This window comes from Excalfactoria chinensis, chromosome 26, assembly GCF_039878825.1.
Source record: "Excalfactoria chinensis isolate bCotChi1 chromosome 26, bCotChi1.hap2, whole genome shotgun sequence".
In the NCBI taxonomy this organism is placed as follows: Eukaryota; Metazoa; Chordata; class Aves; order Galliformes; family Phasianidae; genus Excalfactoria; species Excalfactoria chinensis.
Genome location: NC_092850.1, coordinates 1,328,339 through 1,347,564, shown reverse-complemented (window position 1 = coordinate 1,347,564; position 19,226 = coordinate 1,328,339). Strand labels below are relative to the sequence as shown.

General features: G+C 58.6%; 4 protein-coding genes across 6 annotated transcripts; 1 reads left to right on the top strand and 3 right to left on the bottom strand.

The window, feature by feature from the left end:
• On the top strand, positions 1 to 10,381 carry HDGFL2 (HDGF like 2). 2 transcript variants are annotated; one of them, XM_072357651.1, is made up of 16 exons: positions 1 to 142; positions 1,648 to 1,724; positions 1,810 to 1,948; positions 3,737 to 3,916; positions 4,189 to 4,302; positions 4,466 to 4,537; positions 4,813 to 4,960; positions 5,178 to 5,253; positions 5,364 to 5,649; positions 6,394 to 6,488; positions 7,011 to 7,081; positions 7,428 to 7,498; positions 7,964 to 8,065; positions 8,157 to 8,370; positions 9,064 to 9,193; positions 9,413 to 10,381. In XM_072357651.1, exons 1-16 carry the CDS (start codon positions 71 to 73, stop codon positions 9,489 to 9,491), a joined length of 1,926 nt encoding a protein of 641 aa, XP_072213752.1. In that variant the 5' UTR covers positions 1 to 70; the 3' UTR covers positions 9,492 to 10,381. The 2 variants fall into 2 exon arrangements, with proteins under 2 accessions (XP_072213752.1, XP_072213753.1); XM_072357652.1 differs by lacking the exons at positions 1,648 to 1,724; positions 1,810 to 1,948.
• A 663-nt stretch (positions 10,382 to 11,044) lies between these two features.
• LOC140262824 (perilipin-3-like) lies at positions 11,045 to 13,637 on the bottom strand. Of its 2 annotated transcripts, none has more exons than XM_072357418.1 (8): positions 13,562 to 13,637; positions 13,185 to 13,248; positions 12,856 to 13,051; positions 12,696 to 12,778; positions 12,321 to 12,618; positions 12,018 to 12,208; positions 11,815 to 11,937; positions 11,045 to 11,736 (listed from the first exon to the last, which is right to left on the bottom strand). In XM_072357418.1, exons 2-8 carry the CDS (start codon positions 13,239 to 13,241, stop codon positions 11,392 to 11,394), a joined length of 1,293 nt encoding a protein of 430 aa, XP_072213519.1. In that variant the 5' UTR covers positions 13,242 to 13,248; positions 13,562 to 13,637; the 3' UTR covers positions 11,045 to 11,391. The 2 variants fall into 2 exon arrangements, with proteins under 2 accessions (XP_072213519.1, XP_072213518.1); XM_072357417.1 differs by having other exon boundaries at positions 13,185 to 13,291; positions 13,562 to 13,610.
• A 419-nt stretch (positions 13,638 to 14,056) lies between these two features.
• LOC140262947 (perilipin-3-like) lies at positions 14,057 to 16,410 on the bottom strand. The gene is made up of 8 exons (XM_072357657.1): positions 16,283 to 16,410; positions 16,007 to 16,205; positions 15,848 to 15,930; positions 15,523 to 15,775; positions 15,185 to 15,196; positions 14,865 to 15,034; positions 14,677 to 14,790; positions 14,057 to 14,592 (listed from the first exon to the last, which is right to left on the bottom strand). Exons 1-8 carry the CDS (start codon positions 16,322 to 16,324, stop codon positions 14,125 to 14,127), a joined length of 1,341 nt encoding a protein of 446 aa, XP_072213758.1. The 5' UTR covers positions 16,325 to 16,410; the 3' UTR covers positions 14,057 to 14,124.
• A 1,064-nt stretch (positions 16,411 to 17,474) lies between these two features.
• On the bottom strand, positions 17,475 to 18,991 carry LRG1 (leucine rich alpha-2-glycoprotein 1). Its single transcript, XM_072357658.1, has 2 exons — positions 18,854 to 18,991; positions 17,475 to 18,703 (listed from the first exon to the last, which is right to left on the bottom strand). The coding sequence occupies exon 2, from the start codon at positions 18,697 to 18,699 to the stop codon at positions 17,674 to 17,676; it is 1,026 nt and encodes a 341-aa protein (XP_072213759.1). The 5' UTR covers positions 18,700 to 18,703; positions 18,854 to 18,991; the 3' UTR covers positions 17,475 to 17,673.
• Between the last annotated feature and the right edge of the window lie 235 nt (positions 18,992 to 19,226).

Genomic DNA, 19,226 nt, shown 5'->3' with positions numbered 1-19,226 from the left:
CCGTCTCCGCCCCGTTGCTTGCTGCTGCCCGCGGCCTGGGCCTCCGCCGCCGCCCCGCCCCGCGGCCGCCATGCCGCACAGCTTCAAGCCCGGAGATCTCGTCTTCGCCAAGATGAAGGGTTACCCGCACTGGCCCGCCCGGGTGAGCCCGAGGGGCCGCTCCGCGATGGGGAAGGGCTCGGGAAGGGCTGCGATGGGGGCGGGCCGGTACTGCGGCCCCGCGTTGCGGTTAGGCCGAGTGGGAGCTGAGGTCCCGCTGTGGGAATGGGGCTCTGTGCTGCCAATGGGGCCGGCTGGGAGCCGGGGAGCCGCTCATGTTCTGCCCTCCTTTCCCACTCCCTGGGTCTCCCCTGGGGTTGTGCCTCTGCCATCCCGGGGTCCAGCACTGATGCTTGGGCTGAATGGCAGCTGAGGCCCCGTGCTGATACGTGGGTCCTACGCTGGCACTTGGACCGAAGCAGGGAGCTGAGGTCCTGTACTGACACATGGGCCGAGGCCCGACCCGGGCAGAGATGGAGAACCACTCAAGAAAGGCCCCTACGTTGCTCTGCTCTCCCAGAGCCTTGCCTGGCTTTGTACCCCATCCCCTGCCCCGTCCTTCCATCTCCAGCCTCGTCCCTCCACTGCATTGCACACCCATGCAAACTAAGGATGACTGTGGGGGCTGTGCCCTTCGCTGGGGAACACTGGGGCACGTTGAGGTGATACTGATGTATGCGGGAGACCGTGAGCTCTCAAGGTGCAGGAGCAGAGCGAGCTGTGCTGTTGTGCTGCAGGCAGAGTGAGGGGTAATGAAGTTCACGTGGTGGGGATGGCCGTCCTGCTGGGCAGCGCTGTGTATCTCCATCCCAAATGGTGGTACCAGCACGGGGCGTGCAGGGCTCGGTTAGGGTTCTGTGCTTCTATGGGCGCGAGGGTTCGGTGGGTCGGTCCAATGGTGAGTGGTGCCGTGCGGGACCGGGACTGGGTGCTGGAGACATCACTGCTTGGCTGCACCACGCCAGGAGATCTGGGATGCCAAACCCTGCGCCAACGTGGGTCTGGGTCCCGGCACCAAGAGGACTCGGCCCTTCCAGCAGGGCGCTCGCATTGCCCACAGCATCTCCTGCTTTAGCTGGCTGCTCCTTTGGGAATGCTCCTCCTGAAGACTCCCCAGCGTGTGGGGGGGCCCCCGAGGCTCCTGCTTGTGCCCCAGACCATGAGGAGCAGATCGAAGGGCACCGGAGTCAGTACGGCATGTTGGGAAGAAGACTGGGGTGCCCGTGCGTCCTGCTGGCGGCTGGGCTTTGCCTGTGGCCTGTCTGCAGCCAGGAGGGACCTTCAGGCCACCCGCTGGAGCTGCCACCCCTGGGCTTGGAGGGGCTTTCCCAAGCATCATGACGAGGGGCACATCGTGCCCAGCTGTAGCCATAAAGCATCTGTGCCGGATCCCTTCTGTTCCTCTTCTAGAGCTCCTGCTTGGCCATAACGCTGCATTAGGACTCTGTGCGTAGCAAGTTCCCTGTCCGGGTGCTTTGTTGCCATGCTTGCCTCCAAGTGTGTGTGTGTGCTGGAGTCCGACGCTGCTAGCCGGGGCTAATGTGCCTTGCAGAGGATGTGCCCAAGTCAGCTCTCTCTGACCACCTCCTGCTTTGGGTTTCCTTTCAGATCGATGACATCGCGGATGGTGCTGTGAAACCCCCGCCGAACAAGTACCCCATCTTCTTCTTCGGCACACACGAGACGTAAGCGCTGCCTCGTCCCCCCTTCTCTGGGCTTTTTGCCCTGCTGCTTCTGCTCTGGGCTCACTTCTGCTTTGTTTCTCTCCAGCGCCTTTTTGGGTCCCAAAGACCTGTTCCCCTATGAAAAGTATAAGGACAAATATGGGAAACCAAACAAGAGAAAAGGCTTCAACGAGGGATTATGGGAAATCCAGAACAACCCTCATGCCAGTTACAGTGCCCCTCCGGTGAGTGCGGGCCTCGTGTGGCGGGGGGTCAGCAAGGATCCGGGCTGCCTCCAGCTCTCCTTTTCCTCCAAGTCGCTCTCCTCCTTTTTCTGCTTGTCACTGCTGTGGTGTCTCTGCGCTTCCATCTGGCAGATTGGCTTTCTCGGGTTGAAATAGCTTCCCCCCCTTCCTGCCTCTCCTTTCGGTGAGTCCAGCCTTCCTTGTCCTCTGCGAGGTCCTGCACCTCTGCTCCCCATCTTGGAGGTGAAACAAGGGACGTGCTGTTTGTGCTTTGCACAAAGCCATAGAGGATTTCTTTGTCGGTGTGAGAATGGAGGCTTGCTGGTCCCTGGCTCCTGGACCTGTGTGCATTCCCTCTCTTCATCCGTTTCCAAAGTCCTGAGCCAAAAGCCACTGATTGCTCCTTCATAGCAGGCTGGGGAACGGCTCTTTGCTGTCAATTGTTCATGTGTACGAGGGGTATTTTGTAACCATTATTGTATGATACAATTTATTGTATAGCGATCTTCAAAGAAGGCGTCCAAAGCAGCTTCATAGGCAGTTGGTCTGAAGAGGCAGAGGAAGGTTTTTAAAGGTGAGCTATGAAGACGAGATGGTCTGGAGGTAGGCAGGTTCAGATGTGCTGCTGGCGGTGCAGGAGAGGAGCGGTGGTTTGAGTAGCTGTGGGAGAAGGCTGGACCTGAGGATGCAGTTGTAGATAAGGTGAGACCCTGGTGATCTTTGAGAACCTGGAGAACAGCTTCACTTGTATGTAGTGGTGGGAGGGAAGATGGCAATGGTGAGGAAGGCAGCATCTTCTACTCAAGAGATTGCTCAGCACCACTGTGAACATCCACCAGACTTAAGAAACTGATTCCTGAAGGGTCTGCTGTGACTGGGGCCATGGCGAAGATCCCAACGAGGCCACAAGTCTCATAGAAGAGTCTGAAGTAGAGGCCTATTTGGTTTTGAGACCAAAGTGAAGCAAGGTGTCAAGATGAGGAGAGTCTTTCAGCAGCAAGACTTCAGTGCTGGATGAAGCCTGGCTTCAGGGTCAGCTGGTCCTGTTGGCTGTGAAAAGAATGGAAGAGCCCAGAAGAAGCAGCTCAGGTGTTTCCTTCCTCTTGGATGCAATGTGCCTGTATGAGGAACATCACGGCAGGTTGATGAGAAGCTGGGAGACGTTCTCTGTGTGGAGTGATGGAACAGCATGGAAGAGATCCCAACTGGGCAACAGCAAGGGCTGCTGTGCTGGACTCCTTTTGCAGGCCACTCTGATGGGGAAGGTGTGTGAGAAGGAAGAGGTCTGGCCTGAACTGAGCTGCTGGAGGAAGGACTGAGCCACGCCACCCACTGGCACCTGCAAGGCAGTGGAAGGCTGTAGTCCACTCACCTACAGGGGGATGTCAAGCTCAGGCTTCTCCAGGGGTCTTTGGCAGAGCATGAGGATGCTGGGGAGGGGAGCAAGGAAGTGGTAGGTGGAGCTGAGCCAGGGGAGCTGGAGGGAAGGTGTTTCTGGTGGTCTTGGGGTGGTGTGGATGGGGTCTTGGGGAAGGGGATGCGAGGAGATTAGAAGAGGGTCAACAGCACGCTCACCCAAGGGCTGTGTGATATTGTCCTTCTGCCCCAGAACTGTGCTGAAGGGCCCTGGCTCTTGTTGGGGACCTTACCTGTGCTCTTCTGTGTGTGCTCCTCTCTGCTCAATGCTGCTGTTCGTTGCTTGCCACCCTTTTGTGCCCCTTTTCTCCAGCCTGGCACACCACAGGCCTGCTGGTGCAATAACATCACTGTTATTTCCACTATCTTTAGCCTGCCAGCTCCTCTGACAGTGACATCCCCGAGAACGACCCGATGGGGGGAAGCGATGCTGGTGATGATGAAGAAGATGCTGCCATGGCTGCAGTCACCACAGAGAAAATGGAAAGCGATGAGGACTCAGATCGAGGCAGCGACCACAGCGGGCTCAAGCGAAAATCACTGGCAATGAAAGTGAGTGTGGGCTGAGGCAGTGGGGATGGGGGGCTGTCCCAGTGTGAAAGGGGCTGTAGTGTGGTTGTGGGGCCCAGTGTGTGTTCAGGGGTCTTGCAGGTGTTGTGCTTTGTGAAGTGGTGGCATGGCCAAGTCCTGGTTGTACGTCTCTTCTGAGTGCATGTGACCTTTCCATTGGGGCTGATCTGATAAAGCTGGGCAACCTTTTCCTCCCTTTCTGTTGTGGGAGGAGAAGGGGTGGACTTCTCACTTTGTTGCTTCTCGAGTATCAGATGCCAGTGGCAAAAAGGCCTCGGAAATCTTCAAGTGAAGATCAGGGCAGCCCCTCCCTGACAGAAGAGGAGAACTCAGAAACGTCTTCTGAGTCAGAAAAAAACAGTGACCAGGTAAGAGGGTTTGGGATATGCTTGTATGGAGACTGGCAGGATGCTGCTAGAAGAGCAGCACCATCTGTGGAGCCAGTGACACTGAATCAGGGCCTGGAGGAACTGACTGGCTTCACCTTTGTGAGATCTTTCCCCATTTCTTAATATCTGGGTTTTCCTTCAGGACTTCACTCCTGAGAAGAAGCCAGTGGCCAGAGCTCCCCGTAGGATGCCTGCAGGGGGAAGGAAGAAGAAGGTAAAAAGACTCCTGAACTTTTCTCCAGGCTCCTTGGGTGATGAGGGACCTGGTGCTGTCTAGGAAGGTGCAGCAGGTGGCTCCTCTGTTGAGTAGGGAGGCTGAACTCTATGCTGCCTGTAGGAGATGGAGCAGGAGGGCTGCGCTGTGGGCTGGGTCCAGCACTAGAAGAGGCCTTGTTTCTGTCCCAGTGACCTTGCTGGGCCCTGTGGTTCTGTGTCTGGGGATGTCAGCTGCTCCTGTTCCCCACATCCAACCCCACTTTTTACTTACAGAAAGTGGAGTCTGGCTCCGACTCTGACTCCAAGGTGGACTCAGACTCAGAAATGGGAAATGCGACTGTGGACATGACCAAGTCAGACTCCAACTCGGATTCAGACTCCGATGTGTCCGTTAAAAAGCCTCAACGGGGCAGAAAGCCAGGTAACACCAAGGAGACTTCACCTACTGCAACTGAGCCACTGCTGGCTTCTTCAAGATACTGGAGAGCACATAAAATCGGGTGCTTCTGAGGTTCTGGTGTCCCTTTCTATTGTGGGCAGCATCTAATGCGTGTCTGAGCACCCCCTGACCCCCTGATATGGGGCGGTTTTCACAAGAAGCTACCAGGGCTCCTGATGAACATCTCTTTGTCTTGCAGCTGAGAAACCCCCTCCCAAGCCCCGTGGTAGGAAACCGAAACTTGAGCGTGTCCCTATCAGCTCCAGCAGTGATAGGTGAGATCAGTTGCAGTGGGATGGGGAGTGCTGTCACCCGCTGGGCTGGGAGGTGTCCCTGGCCTCATTTCTCACCACAAGGGTCCCAAACACACTCTTGTTTCTTGTAGTGATAGTGACAGTGATGTGGACCGTATCAGTGAATGGAAGAGGCGAGATGAGGAAAGGCGACGGGAGCTGGAAGAGAAGAGGAAGAGGGAACAAGAGGAAGAAATCCGTCGGCTCCGGGAGCAGGAGAAGGAGGAGAAAGAGAAAAGGAAGGAGAAAGCAGAGAAGGGCGAGGAGGTGCACTCAGACAGCGACAGTAGCGCTGATGATGAAGTGGCCAAAAAGGGCAAAAAAGGTCGGGGTAAGGCCCCATCCTCCTCGGACTCTGAGCTGGAGATGGAGAAAGAGGTGAGTACAGGAGAAGAGCTGGTGTCAAATGACAGCCCACCATCTCCTTGCCAGGTCAGCAGGGGCCTCCAGGAGTGGCAGTGACCTGCTGCTTTGGTCTTCTGTTACACTGGAGTTGCAGGAAAGGGATGTATCCATAGGGCAGCTGTTCCCTGGGCTCTGGAGGCCTCATCCGTCTTGCATCCCTGTGATGCTCTCCCTCCCACCACAGTCATCGTTTTGCCCTGCAGATAATGGAAAGGGTTTTCAGGGTGAAGCACTGAGAAAGGTTGCAGAGGGGCTTCTGGCAGCTGTGGTTCCTTACTGGCAGAGGAAGGGGCACTGTTTCATTCTGATGCCTGTTTCTCTGTGTAGAGCTGGGCTGTGAAAGCATCCTGCAGATCTGAGTTCTGAAGGGAAGTGTGGGTCTGCCCACACAGGCAGGCAGGTATTGCAGGCTGGGTGGGCTGTTTTAAGTACCAGCATATTTACTTCTGGAGCAGCAGATGGTTATGCTGTAACCCAAGTCTTTTTTCATCTTGTGCAGGGGACAGCCCTGCACCCAGGCCAATGGTGCTGCTTGCCTGCGGCTTGCAGCAGTGATAACATGGGTGCTGGCTGCTGGATTTGTTGGATCACACCCATGTGGGACTGGGAGGACCAGAGTGGGCCATGGCACTGTCTCCCTCCTGCAGTGCTTGGCGTGGAGGGGGGGGGGTTTCTCTGCTTCAATCTGCTTTTGCCTGCATTTTTCTCTCCTTTCAGGTAAAGAAGCCAGTGAAGAAGCAGCCCTCAGAGTTGTCAAGGAAACCGAATCAGAAGGAGAAGAGAGGCCGAGCAGAGGAGAAACCACGGAACAAGTCAGCATCTCCCTTCCCTGCACACAATGCTCTTTTCTTTTGGGGACAGATCTCCTCCTTTACTGGTGCCCAGTCCCTTTTGAGGACACCTTGGAGTGAGGATGAACATCCTTGTGGAGCTGTCAGTGACAGCAGCACACATAGGGGGGGTTTCTTCTTCCTCCCAGAGCTGAAGGGGCTGATGGAAGTGTCTGGTGGGTACCAGGCTGAGCTCCCTTGTTTTTTTTCCAGCCCACAGAAGGGAAGATCGTTGTGGTATCCCCAGACACCTTGCTTTGAGTTCTGCCTTTCTGCAGTTCTGGGAAGCTGGGGCATGGGGGAGCTGCTGTCTCAAAGCTCCTGCCTGTGTGAGCTTGGAGATATGTCTGCAAGCATGGGTGGAATGTGGCCAGGCTCATGCTGTTGAGCAGTCTGGAGGATGCATTGGCATGAGCTGTCACCTTTCTTGCTTGCCCAGCAACAGGCGGGTGGTTTCACCTGCAGGCATCCCTTGAATGACCTTTTTCCTTTCTTTTTCCACAGACCTTTGAAAGTGGAAAGAGGCCGGAAGAAGTCTGACCTGATCCCAGAAAGGAGAATGGAGAAGAAAAAGGGTGAGAGAGCGATTGCTTTTGAGAGAGGTCACAGAAGGGCGAGAAGGGAGCCAGGGCTGGTTCCTTTCCCAGTTGGAGCTGGAGTTCTCTCCAGTTGGGATCGGTGTGGCTTTCACCTTTCCAACATGGCTGTAGTCCCTGCATCATGTTGGAGATAACAGAAACAACTTTCCTACATACACTGATGCCAATTTTGGCACACTCAGCCCATCCTCCTCATAGAGGCTCCTGCTTTCAGCCTTGGATACATGGGAAGAAGCCAGTCCCCTTTTAGGGGAGGGCTCCTGGGTAGTGGCATGTTCCCTACTGGTGACCTGATACGTTTTTCTGTCTCTTGCTGCTCCAGAGCCCACAGTTGAAGAGAAACTTCAGAAACTTCACAGTGAGATCAAGTTTGCCTTGAAGGTGGATAACCCGGTGAGTGCTTGAACACATTGGCTTGGCCTGGGAGGTCCCTGGTTGTGTTCTTGGCCATCAAGTAGGCCTTGCCAGCTGCTCAAGGCAGATGTCTTGATAGTGGGTGCTGTGAGGGAACTGTGCTCACAGCAGTGCTGTCCTGGGTGCCCACTGGGAGCTCAAGGCTGCTCTGGTTGCCCCCTTGGGAGCTGGCAGGTACGATTCTGTCATTCCCATTCCTGTCCCTACAAGCTGGGGGGTGGTTTTCTTCTCACCTGAGCTGAGCTGGCGGAGCTGGGGCTGGAGTGCTGTAGGATTGGTGTCTCCCTTGTGGCAGATCCAGAGTTTTGCTGAAAAACCCCATAGGGGTTTAGCAAATGAAATCCCTCCGGCTCCCGATTTATTCCTCCCACTGCCTGTATGGAGAGAGATGTAATCCACAGAGAGACTTCCAGGCAGTTTCTGATCTTGGTGCCATCCTTGCAGGACATCAAGCGGTGCCTGAATGCATTAGAGGAGCTGGGTGCACTCCAGGTTACCTCTCACATCCTCCAGAAACACACCGATGTGGTGGCTACTCTGAAGAAGGTATGGCAGGTGGAGGATTGAGCATCCACTGGGAAGGCACAAGCCTGCTTAGGGTGCTCCAACTCCAAGCTTGTCCCTGTTTCTGTTGCAGATCCGTCGCTATAAAGCAAACAAGGACGTGATGGAAAAAGCTGCTGAAGTCTACACCCGGTTGAAGTCGCGTGTCTTAGGACCAAAGATGGAAGCAATCCAGAAAGCCAATAAAGCTGGGCCTGAAAAGGACAAGGGGGATGTGGAGAAAGGCCAGGAGAAGCTGTCAGGAGGGGAGACACAGAATGAGAAGGGAGAAGAGGAAGTGAATGCTGGTAATGTGCCCTGCATGTCTTGGGATGGTTCCCTGCTCCATCTGGGTGTGTAGCAATCCCAGGTCTGTGCTCAGGGCGCAGCTCATCCCCCCGTGGGATCATCCCCTGGCTCATGTCAGGCTGTGGAGCTGCCTGGAGAAGGGGCAGTTTCACACCAGCTTCCCCCACAGTGTCTAGGGACTGCATTTTTAAGTGAGACTTTGTGGGATGAATATCAGACGCTCGTGGCAGTAAGAGCAGAGGGCAACCTCAGTGCCCACACCCTGGTTTTGAGTGCCTCTGGAGCAGCTTTTGGGCCAGCCTCATTCTTTGAGCTGTGGTCCAGGGCACCAGGGAGATGAAGGAATGTGGAGACGCCCTTGGAGGGGCTCTTGCAGAGGCAGCTGATGGCTGAGATCTTCCTTTGTCTCATGGCTGCGAGCCCAGCAGTCAGTCCTTGGCTGGGCACATCCTAGTAGTGGCGTAAGAGCTTTCCTGGAGGGAACAGTGGGGAAAATCCATGCTGAAGTCAGCCTCTGGGCTCGGGCAATTGAGTCTTTGGGGCCATTCAAGTATCTGTCTTGGTCGGGCCAGAGCTGGGCTTGGCTGTGTATGGAGACAACCTGCTGTGCTGGTCCTGGTGGTGCCCAGCCCCTTGGGTGGGTGAGAATTGCCCCAAAAGCCCAAGTGTCCCAGCCTGTCTCTTCTCTGCAGACTTATCAGGTCCTGTGAATGGTGAATCCTTGTCCCAAAAGATGGAGGGCACAGAGGAGCAGGAGAGAGACAAAAGCCGAGGGCCAGGAGCTGGAGAGCTGGAGACACCTAGCGAGGAGCCCCATAACAAGTGAGTGAATGAGGAGCCCCATAACAAGTGAGTGGACGAGGAGCAAATGCAGCACATAGGAGCTCCTTGGCACCTGCCATACATCCAGCTTCAGCTCTGAGCTCCCATTTGGCCACATCTGGGGGATTTCATGGGTTGTGGTAGGGCTTATCCTGGCTTGGGAAGGGGGTCAGAGTAGGGGAGATATTTGCTGAGGTGGTGCCTGTGCTCTCCTTACAGCGTGCAGGATTATCCTAGCACCGAACGGGAGAGGGCTCGTGGGGAGTCAGAGTCTGTGGATGATGCAGAGGAGAGCTGAGGCTGCGGAGAGCTGAGCACGTGGGACTGCCTGCAGGAGGATGTGGAGGGGCCACATTAACCTGTTCTGAAGGGAGACTGGCCTCTGCCTTGCCCACCTTTGCGTTACTTCACTAAGTCACACAGTAGCTGATGTCCTAGGTCTTGTCCTGTGCCCCCGACCCCATGAAAGCACTGAATGTGGGGGGAGACTGTGCTGTTTTGTCTGTATTTGTCCCCTCTATTTTTTTTTCTCCTTCCCCCCCCCCCCAAACCTGATTTCTTGTGATTTCAACCGACATGAAATGAATATAAAGGGTTTTTTTAATGAAAAACACCAAGAGCCATAGTGTGTATTTCTTAAGGCATCGCTGACTGTGACTAGGGGTAGGCAGGAGCCTCCCTTATCCCTTTGTCCCTACCCAGGGCTGGGACCAGAGCAAATCCCCAACGCTCCCCATTCCTTTGGACCCTGAGTTGGGCTGAGCACCCAGACTTGGCCCTGTCCCTATCACATCTGTCCCCAAGGGGTGATGGTGGGGCCTGGCTGCGCTCCCAGCCTTCTTTCTTCATTGTCCATTGCTGGGTGCAGAAGGGACACAAGGACTTCTCCCATGAATAGGAGACCTTCATGCTGTTGCTCTGAGCCCCTTTCTCCCTCCTGTGATGTTCTCTCCAGCTGGTTGCAGCTGTTGGAGCCTGGTCCTTTTGCTCCAGCAGACGCAGCAAAGCTTCTCCCCTATATTGGCTGGAATAGGGAGGAGGGGGGAAGGTGGAACTCACCAATGGCAGCATCCTGCCTTGTGCTGGGCAGCATCTTTTGTTTTGTCTGTCTGTCTTTCTGCTCTTTTGCAAGAAGTCTGAAGCTTTTGTACATGGAAAAATAATAAAGATGTTCCCAGCTCAACCAGATGCTGCGTCCTCGTGTCCTGTTTGTGCCATGGGTCAGGCAATGCCAACATGGGATGCTGTGCCTTGATCCCAGGCTGGTGTTGCTGTAACCACTCCCTGAGGAGCCCGTGCTCTTTTCCAGCCTTTATTTCACATTCCACCCCTCCATAAACAAAACCCAAATAAACCTTGTTTCCTTCTTGCTCAATGTTCAGGTCTTGGGTTGGCCAAATCACGCGTCATCCCAACAAGGGGCTTCTATGAGCATCACTTCGGGCATCACTCTGTATCCAAGGGTGAGCTCAAAGTCAGATACAGGGTGTGAAGCAGATCTAAGCAGGTACTGGGAGATCAGACTCCAGTCATAGAATGGCCTGGGTTGAAAAGGACCGTAACGATCCAGTTTCAAAGCCTCAGCCCCAGGCTCTGTACAGCACTGGTGGTGGTGGAGGCCCATATGGAGCTCAGCACCAGGACAGCCCCTGCTGGTGCCACTATTGGAAGCCCCCACCCCTGGAAGAGCACACAGGGCCACATGCCCTCATTCCTCCTCCCAGTAGAGGCCCCAGGAAGGACTTTAAGTGGCAGCAAGGAGACGAGCAGGACAGATCCTGAGATGGAACTGAGCTTCCCAACCCCACCAGCCCCAGTTCCCCACCCTGCCCCAAGAAGGCTTAGACCATTGCAAAACTAAACTGAGTTTATTGCTTTGCCCACCCCAAGCCACAGCCCCCTTCCCCCCACCAGGTGCCACCACTAGGGGCGGAACGCAGCTGCAAAGGATGGGAAGAGCAAGGGCCTGAAGGCACTAAAGGTGACGAGTGGAGGCTAGAGAAGATGGAGAGCTGGCCAACAGGAGCAGCCATAGGCACTGGGGGAAGCTAAGGCACTTTGCTGGCACTGCCCTGGCCAAGGGGATGGATACCCAGGATGGGCAGGGAGGGAAATTAGTGGGTCCGAGGGCAGGGATGGGTTATAGCAGGAGCTTTGATTTCAGCTTGAGAACTCTTTCATCCTCCCCTTTGGGGCTGTTATTTCCCCTGCGCATTCTGCCCCTGCTGCATGGAAGGAGCAAAAGGTCCCACCAGCCAGGACAGGGGTGCGTTGTGTGACACACGCTCCACCAGCTCATCCATCAGCTCACGAGCTTTGGCAGCGTGGGCACGTGCCCGTGTCACTGCAGTGCCTGTCAGCTCCTGCAGGGAGGCAGCTGAGGTCAGGCTGGCACGGAGCTCCTCCACGTTGTGCCGGACCTGTGCTGCTGTGTCCTGGATGTTGGCAGGGAGACCCTGCAAGCTGCACACCAGGGGCTGGCAGGTGCTGTGCAGCTGCTGAGCCAAGCCTTGCACCAGGGTCAGCACACCCGACTCCACCGTCTGTGTTGGGACAAAAGGTGAGGTGAGCACCACGGGGAAACCAAGGCAACCCTGGGGACCCTCCTGCCCTCTGCTTACTGCTGGTGGCACCAACTCCTTGCCCCCGCCGGGCTGCTTGGTGCTCCACTCCAACCACAGCTGCTGCAGCTTCTCCTGCCCTCCCTGCAGCTTCTGGTCCACACCTTGCTTGAGATGCTCCACCTGCAGCAGGGGGAAAAGCAAAGGGGGGTGGGTGGCTGATCCCAGCCTAGAGGTGGGGGTCAGGATGGGGACAGTCCTACCAGGTCGAGGGCACGCTGGAGCTGGCCCAGCACGTCTTGGCTGCTGGAGCGGGCACTCTGCAGCTTGCCCAGGGAGTGCTGCAGGGCACGGTGCTGCAGCTTGGCTGACAGAGAGCCCAGGCGTACAAAGTAGCTCTGCTGCTTCTTCTGCTGCTCTGGTTCAAAGCCCTCCACAGCCGTGGCAAGCTTGGCTGGGGGGAAAGGAACCAATCAGCTGGGCCCCTGCCCCACCATTGACCTCCACATAGAGCCAGTGCTGCCCCATCCATGCTCTCCCCTACATCACTGCCATCAGATCCTTACCCAGCTCCTCATCTGTCATAGGCAGGTAGTGGTCCACCAGCTCCTCAGACTTCTCCAGCATGGAGCCCACCCCACTGGCCACCATCTGGCCCACGGTGGAGCCCATCACGGTGGTGACACCGCTGCTCACTGCCGACTTGGTCAGCTCCATGCTGCCCTGCACGGCCCCTTTGGTCATATCCATCACTCCTGTCACCCGGCTGCTCACTGCATCCTTGGCTCCGGCCACAGTGGAGGTCAGGACATCCCTGGCCCCCGTCACTGTGGATGTCACCAGCTGCTTGGTGTCCGAGATGAGCTGGTGGGAACGACAAAGCCCTGGTAGGCAGCACTGGGGCAGATCCCGACACCCCACACACCCCATAGAGACATTACCTTCTCAGTGGGCTGCTGTAGGATGGGCAGCTTCTCCTCCAGCTTATCCAGCCCTTTGCACGCGTATTCATTGGCAGTGGATACTAAAAAACACCCCAATAACCAGATGTGTCACCCCATAACACTCCCCATCCCCGGATCCGTGGGGTGTCCCACTCACTCTGTGGCTCCAGCTTGCTGAGGATGGGCTGTGCCCCACTGACTGCTGCTGCCGTCAGAGTCTTCACCCCCTTCTCAGCAGCATCACACACAGAGCGGACGTAGGGGTGGCTCTCCTTGGTGGAGTTGTAGGCGCTGGATACGATGCCGCAGGCGGAGCTGACCAGGGGCAGGCTGGCCACTCGGGTCCCGATGCTCTGTGCACGGCAATGGGGACAGTGAGCGCACAGCGCAGCCCAGGGTCCCTCGTGGTTGGGAATGGGGTGGATCAATGCCCCCCCCCCGGTGACCGCAGCCCCATCCCCACACAAAGGTGGGCTCCCCACCGACCTGCTGCTGCTGCTCCTCAGCTTTAGGCTGCGCTGTGCCATCCTCGCTGGCGGCCATGGCGGGGCTGCAGGAGAAACAACGCGGGGCTGAGCAGGAGGGCAGCACCCCTAAAGAACCGCACGGTGGGGGAGGGGGATGAATACCCCGGAACAGGGACCCCCACGTTGCCCCCCCCACCCCAGCGGTCCCCTCCTTTCCCCATGAGCCGAACCCGGACTCGCACACCCCAGGACAGGGGGGTCCCGCTCCGCGCACCATTCGCCCCCCGAAGCTCCCACCCACCCCCAGCACGGAGCGGTGGCGGCTGTTCGCGGGGTGGGGTTGAGATACACACAGCAGCTGCGGGCTCGAACCGGGACACCCCCGACCCCACTCACCAGCTCCGTCCTACACGCAACGTTCCTTTCGAGGCCGCTCCCCCCCTCCGCTTTTATGGCCCCGGGTCCCGCCCCGTGCGCATGTGACCGGGTCCCACCCTACAGGGGGCGGCCCGGGAGCAGCGACCGACGAGCAGCCGCCCTTCCCCAGCGGAATAGGGCAGTTCCACGCCTTGTGGTGCCCCCCCCCCATCCAGCACTACCCACAGCCTTCAGAGCCCCCCCCCCAGCTGCCCCCCGACGTGGGGATGCCCGCACAGCCCCGTGCGCACCGTGGGAAGCGGCTGCGCTGATAACGGGGTTGAAGTCCGCTGCCACCCGACGGCGGGGCACAGTCCGGGGGCACTCGGTCGCCTCAGCGGCCGCATGGAGCCACCCCCGGTTCTACGTGTCCCCCTCCCTCCCCCAACGCAGTGTGAGGCACAGAGCGATGGGTCGGGATCGTTTGGTTTGGTTTTTTCTCTCTTTCACGTGCTCCAAAAGCTGCTAAGATAAGGAATCCTGGTGCCGTCTGGGCTCGGGGATGTGGTCGTATTCCATGTGCCACCATCCCCTTGTTTCCATCACAGGTCCCACATCGGGTCACCGAGTCCATCCTGCTGCTGGCCCCATTGGGGTTGGCTTCCCTCTGCGCAGTCACTGAGCACAGTGCTCACCCCGTTCCCCACACACACGCAGCCATTCCACTTGGCCATCTCAATGGGACAATCCTCCGGGTACTCCACGAGGGCGGGAGCAAAGGGTCCCACAATCCAAGGCAGGGCTGTGTGCTGCCCCACGTATTCCAGGAGCTCATCGATGCTCAGCTGTGCTTGCAGCACGCGCTGCCTGCTCTGCTCCAGCACCATGCCTGATAGGTCGTGGAAGGAGCAAGCACGGGACAGGGAGGTGTGCAATCCCTCCACGCCGTGTCTCACGTGCCCCACTGTGTCCTGCACGCTGCTCGGCAGCCCACGGATGGGGAGGTGGGCGCAGGCAGCTCTCAGCTGCCTCAGGAGCCCTCGCAGCATGGCCATGGTCCTCACCTCCACCTGGAAAGCCATGAGAAGGCAGAGCTGTTGGCACAGCCCTGACCCCATTGCCTTACACCCCGCTGCGGAGCGACCCTCCTTTACCTCTTTGTCCTCCATGGGTGCATCATCCTGCAGGCTCCACTCCAGCCACATGTGGTGCAGGTGCTGCCGGGCACTGTGCAACGAGTCATCCACACCGTGTCGGCCCTGCTGGATCTAAAGGATGGAGAGCACCAGGAGTGCACTGAGATGGTCCAGGTGGGGGGATGTGGGGATGGCTGCAGCCTTACCAGCTCGATGATGCGGTGCAGGCGGCTGAGGGCTTGCTGTGCACTGTGCTGGGCCCATTGCAGCTCACCCAAGGATCGCCGCAGGGCACGGTCCTTCAGCTTGGCTGAGATTGAGCCCACACGCACCATACGGCTCTGCCGCCGTCGCCGCTGCTCCCGTGAGGTGCCGTCTGTTGCAGGGTGATGGTGAGAGCAATGCTGGGTGCACAGCATCCCCCCAAGGGATGGCACAGCGCAGGGTGTTTGGCTCCCGGTCATTGCAGGTGTCCCTTCTGCCCCTGCGGTCACCTCTGAGGTGACACAACACCAGCTCTGCCCACCACTGCCCCGTGCTGAGCTATAAATACCCAGAGCAAGCAAGCTGGTGGCGCAGGGCTATATTTGCTCTCTGCTTTCCAGGTGAGAGTTCACCCAATGCTGCTCCACATTTCCCCATGCAGGGAACATCCTCTGGGTCACGGTGGCTCAGTGCTGCCCTGGCAGAGGGGTGGGGGCTGCCCTGCAGGTGGGACTCTCAGTGCCCACACCCCCATTGTGGCACCCAGCAGCCACAATACCAGAGCAGTGCTGAGCCCTGGGGATGGGGTTCAATCCCAACAGGGGGGGGACAGCACTTAAAAAGAAGGAGGGGGCTCAGCACAGTGCAGCAGACACTCACCAGGCCCCTCATCCGTCCCAGGCAGGTAATGTTCCACCAGCTCCTCCGACTTATCCAGCACTGTGTCAGTCCCATTTGCCAGCAGCTGACCCAGACGGGAGCCCGCCACGCTGTCGATGCTGCAGCTCAGCTTCCTCTGTGTCCTCTCCACGCCGCCCCACACGGCTCCATAGGCCCTTCCCGCAGCACGGCTCACTGCTTCCCGCACCCCCATCACGGTGCACAGCACCAACTCCCTGGTCTCTGCCACCACCTGGAGGGCACAGAATGGGGCAGTTCATCCCAGACGTTCACTCAAGGCCAACCAGCCCCATAGAGACATTACCTTCTCAGTGGGCTGCTGTAGGATGGGCAGCTTCTCCTCCAGCTTATCCAGCCCTTTGCACGCGTATTCATTGGCAGTGGATACTAAAAAACACCCCAATAATCAGATGTGTCACCCTATAACACTCCCCATCCCTGATCTGTGGGGTGTCCCACTCACTCTGTGGCTCCAGCTTGCTGAGGATGGGCTGCGCCCCACTGACTGCTGCTGCTGTCAGAGTCTTCACCCCCTTCTCAGCAGCATCACACACAGAGCGGACGTAGGGGTGGTTCTCCTTGGTGGAGGTGTAGGCGCTGGACACGGTGCTGCAGGCAGAGCTCACCAGGGGCAGGTTGGCCACCCGCACCACCACGCTCTGCTGTAGGGTGGCAATAGGGACAAGTGAGATGGGACCCTGCGTTGTCCCCAGCCCACGGGCCCTCCCCATAGCCCTACCTGCAGCTCTTCTCGTGCCGGTGCTGCCTTGTCGGCTGACATCGCTGCGGTGGAGAGAAGAAAGTGGTGCTGAGCACTGCAAACTCATGGCACGAGTGGAAGGCACCTGGAGGCCGCTGGGGATGGGGAGTTTAGTGGATGGGTGGATGAAGGGGATTGGATGAGGCTCCGTTCTGAGGCTCCCACCCCACCAGGATACAGTGGGGTTGGGTCTCCGAGGGATGGAAGCGGGGCTGGAGGGGGTCCCTGGGGAGGGGGGGGGGGGAGGGTGCAGGACTCCTTCCGTCCTCCAGGCGGCGCTGGAGGGGGAGGTCCCCGCCGGGGGGAGTCCGAGGGGTCCCGTTGGACATCGCGGTGCCCCCCCCCCCATCCTCGGACCCCCGGACCCTCCCGTGGGTCATTTCCCTCCCTCCCTCTCTCCTGCTGTTGCGGAGCCCCCGAGCCGTACTCACTGCGGGGTGGGGGGGGGGGGCGGGATATCGCGACCTCCGGTCACGATCGAGATTCTCGGTCGCGATCGTAACCCCTTTCCGTCCCCTCCCAGCGCCGCGTTCATAGCGGGGCGGGAGCCAATCAGCGAAGGGGTGGGGCGCTCAGCCACCAATCGGGAGAGAGGGGCGGGACTTTGGGGGGGGGGGCTTCCCCGACGTTGTCCCCCGACCCGGTAACCCCGTGCCAGGTGTCCCCTTCCAGGTGTCCCCGTTCAGGATGTCCCACAACGGGTGTCCCTATACCTCACTGGTGTCCCCCCCCCCCCCCGGCACTCCCCAGTTGTCCCCATGCTGAGCGTCCTTGTGCTGTGTGTCACTTGTCCCCATAACGAGTGACCCTACACCGAGTGTCCTCTGCGTCCCCGTGACAAGCATCTCCATCCCACGGTTGCCCACGCCAGGTGTCCCCGTGTCTTTATGTCACACCTCCCCATGACGGAGCCTCATGACTCCTCTGTCTGTCCCCAAGGCTCAGGGTCACCCAGAGGAGACGATGGGGAACTTGGGGACGTTGTGTTGTCCAGAAGAGCCACCCCAGGGGATCAGGATGGGAGTGGGCAGGGGCATGGGACATGGAGGGGATGGGATGGGCTTGGCCAGGGGACATGGCAGCCATCACTGCCTTTCGTTCATGAATTTCACAGGACAACACAGATGGCAGCACATGAGAACGAGGAGAATCCATTTAATGCGGTCTTGTAAGGATGGGGACAAGGAGATGGAGTCTGGGATGGTGTGAACCAGGTGGGGTGGGACTGGGGGCCTTTGGGATGGAGCGGGTAGGGTGGGGATGGCAGCCACTGGGATGGGGGTGGGAATTGCTGGGATGGGGCAAGGTTCTCATTGCCTCAGTTTCCCTGGGTGGGTTAGAGGGACAAGACATGGCACTGAACCCTTTGCCTAGTGATCCAGGGGACTCTGTTTGTCCCCTCCATGCTGGCAGCCCTCATCCCCAGCCCGGCTCACAGCAACCACCTCCTGCCCCCGGTGCTGTGCAGGGCTGGCACATCGTGTGTCGTGGGCAGCAATGAGCTGCAAGGCCGCATCCTGCAGCAGTGCCAGCAGGGAGCACTCACAGCCCCAAGGGTTCCCTGAGATGTCGAGGGACAGTGGGGGGCCGGGGGAGCGTGGGGGCAACTGCAGAGCCTGCAGGTGGTTGTGTGACAGGTCGAGGACACGGAGGTGGAGCAGTGGGGAGAAAATGCCATCGGGCAGCACCTGCAGGTTGTTGCTCTGCAGGAAGAGCAGGCGCAGAGCAGGGGTGGGCACGAAGAGGGTTGGTGGCAGTGCACGGAGCTGGTTGCCCTCCAGGTCGAGCCTCTCGAGCATCTGCAGCCCCATGAATGTATCGGCAGAGAGGTGCTGCAGGTGGTTGTGTGCCAGGTCCAGGCTGTGCAGGGAGAGCAGAGGGTGGAGGGCGGCGGGGGGCACCTCGAGCAGAGCATTGCCCGCCAGGTTGAGCCAATGCAGCTGGGTCAGGTGCACAAACCAGGAGGGCTGCAGTGCCTGCAGGAGGTTCCCTTGTAGCACCAGGTGCTGCAGGTGGATGGAGCGATGGAAAATGCCAGCAGGGAGGTCGGGCAGGAGGTTGTTGGTCAGGTCGAGGATGCGCAGAGTGGGTACGGGTTGTAGAAGGGCCTCTGGAAGCACGGCCAGGTGGTTGGAGGAGAGGTGTAGCTCCTGCAGATGGGGCAGCCCGGCCAGAGCATTGGGGGCTATGGTGGTCATAGCTGTGAACTCCACTGAGATGGCCACGGTGGTGGGGGGAAGTCCGGAGGGGAAGGTGCTGAGAGTGGGCTCCGTGCAGATGAAGTGTGTGGCGTTGGGCTGGGGGTGGCACGGTGCAGCGTGGCTGGATGGCAGCAGAAGCAGAAGCAGCAGCAGCAGTGGCGGTGGTGGAGGCAGGATGTGAGCCAGCAGTGCCATAGTGCTGTGGGCAGGCAGCTTAATGTCACTCCAGAGGTTGTGCCCTGCACTGCTCCCACCACCACCCCTGGGTGCCCCCAGGCAGGGGATGCACTGCAGCCCCCATATCTCCCTCCTCATCCTGGCCCAGGGACCCCCCCAGCCCCATCCTCACCTCCTCCAGCAGCCAACTCAGCTCCCTGGGGACGGCTCTTCCTCCTTCGTCACCACGCTGCTGGTTTGGCCTCACGTCCCCTCGATTGGGAAACCATCTCCTTCGCAATCGCTGCAGCTCAAGGAAGTACCAGCACCCACAGCAAGGCTGGGCACACCTCATCCCCATGGCCCCACACTGAGGCTCTGGGTGTGAGGGTGGCACAGCATTGAGCTCCCCCCTTCCGTGAGGCTGCAGGGCACAGTGGGTGCCCAAATAAAGGTGTGACATTTGTGCACTCAGTGGGGCTTTGCACAATGGAACAGCACAGGGCCCCACATGCTCCCCTGCCCCACAGCCCCCTCCATTCTGCTGCCCTCCCACCCGTGCCCCA